This window comes from Colias philodice, chromosome 25, assembly GCF_061535455.1.
Source record: "Colias philodice isolate Cphi_HAF_F1 chromosome 25, ilColPhil1 Martin Lab GWU primary, whole genome shotgun sequence".
Taxonomy (NCBI): domain Eukaryota; kingdom Metazoa; phylum Arthropoda; class Insecta; order Lepidoptera; family Pieridae; genus Colias; species Colias philodice.
In genome coordinates this window covers 5,929,084-5,939,250 of record NC_143110.1, presented here as the reverse complement: position 1 = coordinate 5,939,250, position 10,167 = coordinate 5,929,084, and the positions used below count along the sequence as shown (strand labels likewise).

The 10,167-nt window shown below is 32.1% G+C and overlaps 1 protein-coding gene across 2 annotated transcripts in view; it reads left to right on the top strand.

The window, feature by feature from the left end:
* The window catches only part of LOC149477422 (uncharacterized), a 28,722-nt gene extending 18,555 nt beyond the window's left edge, over positions 1-10,167 (top strand). Inside the window, exons 1-3 of one of the 2 annotated variants that reach the window (XM_089710744.1) lie at positions 4,315-4,452; positions 4,928-5,072; positions 9,791-10,167. In XM_089710744.1, coding sequence (XP_089566870.1) covers positions 4,433-4,452; positions 4,928-5,072; positions 9,791-9,886 — 261 coding nt within the window. In that variant the 5' untranslated portion in view covers positions 4,315-4,432 and the 3' untranslated portion in view covers positions 9,887-10,167. Of the gene's footprint in view, positions 1-4,314; positions 4,453-4,927; positions 5,073-9,790 lie in introns of those variants that run through there. The other variant, XM_089710745.1, reaches the window with a different exon arrangement.

Below are 10,167 nucleotides of genomic sequence, written 5' to 3'. Positions count from 1 at the left end.
TTGTTTTCGATTCAACATCGTGTTTTGAATCAACGCATGACTAGAGAAATATCTCTTGTAGCACATAAAAACTGTTGTTATGTGGATTCTACGCATTATGTGTGTACTCAAACTATGTATGTGTGTGTCTCTTGTTTTTTATGGTCGGATCTCTCCTGTCGTATTTGTTTTCCTTCTTATAGTAATATGATAATAATTGAATCTAGGGAGTACAATTTTGCTCTATCTCTATGGTCTAGGTCTCCCACATGCTTGAATCTAGACTCTATTTAATTTAGCATCTCTACAAGTAGACTGAATCCATCAGCGATTGCCTACATAATTGATGGTAGAGCAAAATTTAACTGCGTAGAATTTTATTTTTAAATTTGATTGATCGAAATAAATTGATCTTAACTAGTTTCTGAAAACAAAGATTCCACATTAATTAAAACTACCTACTGCTTACTCACAATCCATGAATCTATCAGTACCTAAATGTAGCTTCGGCTAAGCGAAGCACAAAGTTTCGTCATTTTACAAAGGAATGTAAAAAGTGAATTACCGTAATATTTAGTTACTTACATACTTGATAAGGTAACGTCAACTCGAACTACAGCACATGGACAATAATAATAGTTTAATAAAACTATAAAAACACGCTTTTTATAGAAAACCGAACTAAAAAATAGAAAATTTTATCAAATTAGTGTATTGTCATCGGTCCTCAATAAATCTACAAAGTTTGAACGAATTCTGGCCGTTTAAAGTGGGTCAAAATCGCGCCCAAAGAAGTCGGTTACAAACAAACAAACATACAGGTGAAGCTAATATAAAGCGTGTAAAAAAAGAGTTTTCTTAGCGCCACAATATTTAAGCTAAGTAAAAAAAACATATTTTTATTTTATTTTTTTTATTCTATAGATAAGAAGAGGTGTTACTTAGTAAATAATTCGTAAGCTGCTTGCGTCTTGTAAGCATAGAAATGTTATAAAGATGCAACAATTCCACAACAAACGGGATTAGTATTTTTCAGTATTCATGCGTTTTCAATCGAACCCTTTATATATTTATACAGAACATAAATATCAGCATACAATAGAGCTCACACCTGTCCCCGCTATTGTGGAGACGAGATAAGCGATCAAAGGAATTTATTTATGGTTTATATACAATTATTTCTCTTCAACCATTAAATGTGGACGTAGGTATTCTAAGATGGTGGTATTCAAAGATATTTATTTTAGTGATCTTTACAATAGTTATTTACTAAATGTTTATTTACTCTTCTTATAAGTATATATTTCAACGAACAAAAAGCCCCCAAACTTTTTGAAAAAAGCTGATATTTTGAGGTCAGAATTTTCGATTGAAAATTAGGTTGTTTTTTTGGTATTAAGTTGAAATAAGGCGAAAAAATAAATATTTTCAATCGAATAAATTACAGTGTATTTGGGACATAATAAGGTAAGTTTTCACCAAATTTCGTAGAAAAAAAATTTTTTTTTGAAAAAGATATAAATAAAAAACCAAAAACTTGTTTTTTTGAATTTTTCACCTAAATTTTGAGGTTATGTGAAAAAATTGCAAATATAAAAGTTGTAGAACTTTTTATTACTTACAACTTTGCCATTGAACTTTTTTCCATAGGACTTGTAGTTTTGTCGGAAATCAAGAGAAACAATTTTTTAGCCTTAAAAGCTCCCCCCCTCCCACTTCCCGAACTCGGATTGACTGTAATTTGTTTTTCCTTTAATTTTTATCATATTCCCCTCCTTTTCTAACGGGTTTCATCCTACTGTGATTTTTTTTAGGTTTTTATCATTTTGGAAGGGATTGGCACTGGTCTATAATTGTTAGCTCCCGTAACTGAGTAGTGGCATTAAGTGATAGAAGAAACTTTTAAAATATTTGAGTAGGTGCATGACAATTTTTGGGGCTCCGTCGGCTCGCGACCGTCTTTTTATAGAATTTTGGAAAAAGTAAATCATACAAAATGCCGAGCATTTGTAAACGGCGAAATAATACAATTTGCCTGCGACATATACACAGCTAACTCATTTTGCGCAATACATTTTTATTTGAAACTAATTAACCCACGTAATTTTACTTGCAAATTTCTTTTTCTTTCATAAAAACCTTTTCCTGACAAGAACAAACGCAAAAAACAATAATTGCGAAATCTTAGCAACACAAGCAATACATTTTTATTTACATAGATATATCGCACTTGCCCTTAAATATTCCAAATATAGGTTCACTTTCATTTACAATACCTTTGATATATTAACATTACATTCAAAATAACCCCAAAGAAGCCATCTAAGATCTCTTAGTGAATAAATTTTCCGTTGTTATTTTTGGCTTGTATGTGGCATATAGAGAGCGAAATAAAGAAATGAAGGCCACTTCCCCTATAACTTTTCCAAATATTATAGCTTATTGACTTTTATTTGACACAACTAAAAAAAAAAGAAAAACCAAGGCAAAAAGTGAGGTTACAAATACCCCATTGATGCGATATTTGGAATAGCAACAATAAAGTATTATATCTTAAAATATATTTACATAAAGTATACTACGATCATTATCTACTATTTATAGTTTGTTGTGTAATCTACTAAAAAAATAATATTTCATATCATTTGAGTTAGAATTTTTGAAGTGAAACTTCTTTATCGGGGTTGGAAAAAAATTTTGTGTAACATTTTTTCGTTATATGCGTGACATTTTTCCGTTACGCGCCATCTTTACAAAAATACGTCGATTCACCACGCGTGAATCGACGTATTTTTGTAAAGTTGCATATAATATCTAAATTATGTTTTGAAAAATAAGGTCCTAAAGAAGTTTCACTTCTTACGTGTCTACACTAGTACACACTACACGCGCACATTTTTTTATATACACCTGTTTGACGAAAAAAATTTAATAATATGCTATGCAGTAGTAAATGCTATGTGAAAAACATTGAGTGCATTTTCTGATTGTTGTTCCTAAAATTTATTTATCCTAATTTTTTCCTGTTTAATTAGTTACAAAAAAAAACTTTATATCTCAGGTTTTGGGTCAAGTCATAAAAATTAACAATGTATAACAATATTGACTAAACATTATTTCACGATTATTATTTTTTACCAACCAATTAGTTATACAATCTGATGACTATATTAATTATGTTATAACGCATATTAATAATTATTTTAATAAATTTTTACAAAGCATACAATGTCTTTATAAAATAATCTTAAATAAGCTTTCAATAAAATACTGAAATATAGTCAATAACTTGTAGACAAATAACTAAAGTCGCTTTTTCTGTCCCTATGTCCCTATGTATGCTTAAATCTTTAAAACTACGCAACGGACTTTGATGCGGTTTTTTAATAGATAGTGATTCAAGAGGAAGGTTTTAGTATATAATTTATTAGGTTTTAGACAAAGCGGGCGAAGCCGCGGGCGGTAAGCTAGTTTTAAATAAATTGAATTAATTTTGTTCAATGTAGCTTATGTCCAGCATGTGTTATAGGAGTAGGAATGTGCGTTATTACCTATACTTATCCTACTACATTTTGAATATCAAACCAAAGATTTTGAGTAGGTATTTTCATTTTAACTTTTACTCCAACAGTAGACGGATAAGTTACCTTACTATATAGTAATTATTAACTATATTCATTAATAACTACGCTCGCGGCTTCGCCCGCTCGGTCCAAAATATAATATATTAGGTATGTACTAAAACCTTCCTTCCAGCCCCTCTATCTATAAAAAAAAAACCTAATCATCGTGTAGATTTAAAGATTAAGCGTACTGCGTATATTATAGGGACGGACAGACTTTTGTTTTAGTCTACGCATATTAACAAGAGTGTGTGAGTCCAACAAAACAAGGAATTCCTAAGAACATAAAAAATTAATTTGCTCTTTTAGACATAAAATGTTTGTTTATTCTAAGCTATAGTAGGCCAGTTAATAAATATGTAGTGGCAATAAATGATAGAAGAAACTTTTAAAATATTTGGCCAAAGATGCATGAAAACTAGATAACATTTTATGATTTTATTTTAATGTTATTTGGATAATAACTCTACATGACCTCTACAAAACAGAAATATTCTTAATTTTGCAATATGAAAGAAAAGGGGAAAGCAATGAAATAATATATTAATAACGTATGCAATAGAATTTTCAAATTTTCAAACAGACAGCGTAGACAAACGTAGTGTCGTAGGTAATTTTGTTCCGTAAAAATATTTAAAAGACATCAAAAATATTTAAAAACCGTTTCACACTTGATCCTTTTCTATGAATACAAAAATATCCTATTATTCGTATTGTCCGTGAAATATCAGGTGCGCAGTACGACCACTGAAGGGTATAAAAAGGAAGGAGGGCATTTTTCATTTCACAAACGTTTTACAGTCCTGCCAACGAACAACCCTCTAGCCAACATGAATTTTGTAAGACACAGGTAACATAATTTTTTGAATATTTTTAAACAATTTTAAATATTAATAACGGATCTTTATACAACATAAAACGTGATTACGTTTGAATTGAAACAAATTTTGCGATGAAATTCCACTTTTAAATTGTAACGTCCATTTTGAAATTTAGGACATTTTGATTTTTTTTGTCAATTTTTTTAACGCAATTTTATGTGCATCCTTTGCTTTCGGTTAACCGATTTACCTATAAAGTTACTTTACACGCTGAATTCATATATGTATTACAATTTGGAAAAAAAACTCTTTCATTAGCTCCAAATGGATCAAAAATTACGTATACAAACAGGACCAATAAAAATATTAGGCAAATATTGACTGCCATAAAGTGTGAGCGAAAAATTAATAGGCACCGTTCAATTTCTTCTATGGTTTAACTTTTGAATGCACTTAAGATACTCGAGAGAAGTTGTTCTTTACAACAATTGGTTTTGTTCACAGACTGCTCCCTCTCCTCGTATTGCTGGCGATGGTGATCCTAGTGACATCGCAGGTGACCTTCAGTAGGGACTGGAAGGGCGGGAAGCGATCCGCCCCCACCGTGGTAGATTGTGGACAGTTTACCAAACTTTGCAAACGATTTATTGTAAGTATGAAGTATTGTATTATCTCTGGTGTATAAAGTCTATAGGGGTTTAGATTTAAAGGACTATTACGAAAAAAGTTGAAGTGTTTGTCTATCTGCATGAACGTGGTAGGCAATCACTGAAACTATCACGATAAGAGCAATAGGAGTGGAAAATCAATGAAAATAATTTAGAATCATCGCGGAGCAAGTTATTGCCATAACAAATAGCCATTAAATAAATATATTTAATGGCTATTTGTTATGGCAATAACTTGCTTAAATTAGAAATATATATATAACTAAATAAATATATTTCTTCAGAACATATTACTTTCTATGGTAGGTACCTACTTATTAAGTTTTTACTATTTTCTATTTTGAGCTGTCTCATGTTGCTGCTATGCTGCTTGTTAGTAGATATTATCATTTATACATAAAACTATCTATACAATTATTTAGTATATTTAATCTAGTATTATTAACAATATTTATAATATTATTTGAGTAAGAAAATCTAGATTTTAATATTCCTTTTTCGAATTGGTAACTAGTCACAAATTTTTAAAATGCAAAAAAACAGAAAAATTTGAAATGCAAGTGCAAAAAATCTGTTAATCAGCTATCTGAGAGTTTATTAACTTGTACCTACCAGGCGCGGTCCCAGGGGGGGGGTCTCGCACACCTAAAATTCCGTTAAATCTGTTTTTAATCCCTTGCGAATGTCAAATTTGCGAAAATTTGCAGCTTAAACGGCTGTAAAAGTTTAGATTCGTTAGCTTATAAGTTTGATTTTTTCACAGCTTCGAGTGTAGATTTAACTAATCAATAAAAATAAAAGTCTGATAAATCCACGCGTTCTTTAAATAAAACCGGCTAAGTGCGAGTCGGACTCGCGCACCGAGGGAGGGTCCGAACAAACCTACTTTTTATTATGATGTAACACTAAAATGTATGTTAATTAGCAATTTTACTAGATCCGAGCTATAAGACATTGCTTTTAACCAAATTTCAAGATTCTGTGTTCAAGGGAAGTACAGTGTAGGTTTTGATTTCCTTGTGAATGTCGAAATTTGCGATAATTTGCAGCATAAACAGCTGTATCTTTTTATTGCGTTGGGTTATAAGTTTGATTTTTTCTCAGCTTCAAGGGAACGTAGACTTAAGTATTCGATATGAATTTCAGCTTGATATTCGCTTTCCTGAGAAAAAGGGTTTTGATAGACAGAAAACTTTAAAATTCTTAAAAAAAATATTTCTTGCAATTATTCCTGTATCTGTACTATTAGATGTTGCTTCGTACCGAATTTCCAGACTCTGTGTTCATGGGAAGCTCCCTGTAGGTTGTAATTCCCTTGCGAATATTGAAATTTGCGAAAATTTTCAGCATTTACGGTTGTCTATCACGGGACCATAGATTCAATATAATTATTCAATATAAATTTCAGCTTGATACCTCCACGCGTTTCTGGGAAAAAAGGTGTTGACAGACAGATAGACGCGTAGAGGTATCAAGCTGAAATTTATATCGAATACTCAAGTATCCGGTCCCTTGATGTGTCAAAAAATCAACCTTATAAGCCAACGCAATTAATACATACAGCCGTTAATACTGAAAATTTTCGCAAATTTCGACATTCGCAAGAGAATTAAAACCCACAGGATGCTTCCCATGAACACAGAGCCTTGAAATTTGGTACAAAGTAACGTCTTATAACAAAGATATAGGAATAATTACGAAAAATATGAATTTTTTAATTTCGACATTCGCAAGGGTATCAAAATGAAAAACCTACAGGGTACTTTCCGTGAACTCAGAATCTTGAAATTCGGTACGAAACAACAAATTATAGCACAGATAGAGAAATATGTAATTACAAAAAAAAAAATTGATTACATTATAAGAAAAAAATATCCTTAATAATTTTAAAGTTTGTCTGTATGGAGGTATCAAACTGAAATTTATATACGGTAAATCTACGGTCAAAACACAGTCAAAATTATAAGCCAACGCAATCCAAATATACGGTTTAAGCATCGAGATATATTATGTACTACTAGAGGGGTTATTCCAAACAAAAACATTGCGCGCGGCCGATGTGGTGGGGTACGTGTGGAACGAGCGAGGCGTGGCTTCAAGTTCAAAGATTAAGCAATGCGTGCAGATGCGACACATTGTGATGCGACAATCTGTTTACTCGGTACTATCTGGTGGTACTGATACTAGGGAATTAATAAAACGAGGATTTTATATTAAACTATGTATTTTAATTTCCTTTAAATAATATCAATTTAGTAAGCTTTTGTCGTTTTGTGTAGTTATATCAGTTTTATCAATAGTTTTATCAGTTTTTGCTTCATGATGTAATCGAATTTTGGAGTATTGGTTTATGATAGCCCTAATTATATGGATACGATGATTCAATGTTGATGGCGTTTACGTATAAGAAACTCACATTTTGAAAAATCTTACGTGAGATTCGAGAATGGGGGAGGGGTTGAATAAATTCTCACGACATCTCACCAGGGGGGGAGGGAGGTGCAGAAAATTTTAAAAAACACCTCACGTAATTTATGGACGCCCCCTTACTCGATCACAATATTTGTAACGAATGTGAAAGACGAAACAATAAATACGCAAAGCGGCTTTTACTATAAACGGAACTACATTTAAAAATATACTTTATTTATTGAGTTATACGGTTGCTTCCATTCTGTTTATTTACATTCTCAAAAACATCAATCGCCGCAGAGGTGGCTTGCAACAAAGGCGGCTTGTGTCAAAGGCCTCGGCGATATCATTTAAGAACATAATAATATGTATTATGTACTTTAGGCAAACTTGTAATAAGATCTATTTTACTTTCTTATTAGTCCATTTGACAAGGATATTGGGTAAGATACCTATTGGAATAATTTTATTATTATGTGTGTACTTATTAAATCCGCGAATAAAAAAAAAATTTATTCGTGAATATAGAAATTGGGTCGCATTTTTTTAATCCGCGAATAGTGAAAACGCGACTAAAGGAAGCGCGATTAAGGAACTTTTACTGTATTAGTTTCTGTGAATGTTGTGTTTATTTGTAATTGTTGTGCATAATAATTATTTATAAATCCTATTGGAACAACTGTTGATTAACCTTTTTTTAATAAATAAAAATAGGTAAATAAATAAATATTACTTACCTACCGTTTTACTTTGCGTAGTCGGGTAAAAGTATAAATATTTAGGTACTACACCACGGTAATCTTTCCTAGTAGATATTGTATATACATAGTTAAAAAAATCCAGTTACATTTTTTTAACAGACTCATCGATAGTGTCACGTCTGTGCTGTTAGTCTATGAAAAATGGCGCGAAACGCAGAACGCGTGGTGATTTTTCGCAAAATGATAACAATATTAGTAAAATGCATGACTTACTCATAATAAGGAAACTTACTGGTGAAAAGTCACTCCTCGGGCTTTGTTTGTATTATGGGAACTGTTAAAACAATATCTAAGCAAACACGAAGGCATTTTGAACAGAGCAATTTGAGCATTTTGACGCGGCAAGCGGGGGGCACAGTCCGACACAGACTAAAGAGACTTGTGATTCTTACCTCTAGCTCGTGTTAAAGAGAGTGTAGTAGCGATCGCCTCTCTAGTACGTAGTACATACTATCTCGATGTGTTTAAGCTGCAAATTATCGCAAATTTTGACATTCGCATGTGAATCAAAACCATAGAAATCTAAATAACAAGACACATAGAAGTGCTATAATGTCATAATTCGTATGAAAACCGCTGTCGCCAAAATCAACACATTTAAACCGATAGCTAAACAGTACACACAAGTAAACTATGCCTTTTATTGGACAGCTTGATTTTAGTGAAAACTAACTTAAATATTAAATTAAGCTTTTTAATATGTATCCTAACGCACGAATTTACGGTTTATTTTAGAATAACATCCCTAAGTATATGAGACGTTTTGTTTCTTTTTGCTCCAATAAGGTTGAAATTTGTGTTAAACGTGATAATAAGAATGCTCGACTGTGTCATTCATTGTTATTTCGATTACTATGGTGACACTCGTAATACTTGTAAATATTCAATAATTTTAGGGAAAAACGGCATTATTTCTAAAAAAAAATATTTACCGATGAAATATTATTCCTTTATTAGTATAATTACAACTTGTGGAAGAATTTCCGCAATGGGAAATGCTGAAACACACCATGTTTACACACATACGTCTCCAGAGCAACTGAACTGTGACGAACACACTGGTGGCACAGCTGGTGATGTGAAAGTCACCTGAGTGGCGACAAGGTCACGCACGCTTACGACTTCTAGTGTCTTGTTATTTAGATTTCTATGATCAAAACCTATATTGTACTTCCCGTTGATACAGAGTCTTGAAATTTTGTTAAAAGCAATGTCGTATAGCACACGTAAAGGAAAAATTGCTAAACCATACATTTTAGAGTTACATCATAATAAAAAGTAGGTTTGTTCGGAGCCCTCGGTGCGCGAATCCGACTAGCACTTGGCCGGTTTTTTATTTGTAAAATATGATAGATATTTTGTAAAGATTTTGCTTATTACTTCTATTGAATACGATTTTTTTAGTACCGGGGGGGGGGGGGTGCAAACCTTTCTAGCCGCGTGACCACCCCCAAAATGTCAGGCTGGGACCGCGCCTGGTACCTACCTATATTTTAATGTATGTATTATTATTTTTTTTCCTTCAGCACGATTTGAAGCAAGTCTTGTCATCGGATAGATTAACAAAACCCAGACGAATCGAGCCAGAAGACATCGGTGTTACTTACGATGATGATAAGTAGCTGGAACGTATCGAAGAATTTCATTGAAAATCGCCAACAATTTGTACTGTATTGAACCTGTTTTAATAACTCTAAGATAGTTATTGTAACTAGTAAATAAAATTATGGGGAAACATGAAAATATGCGCTCAATGTAATAAAACTTATAAAAAAATTGTCACTGTTGCATGATGTAATCGTATGAATTTGTTGATTATATTGTTGTTAATTTAGATATTTTTTGTTTGTGTATTTTGGAATAATGCCTACGTTACACAAGTGATATTATTATGTTATTTTAA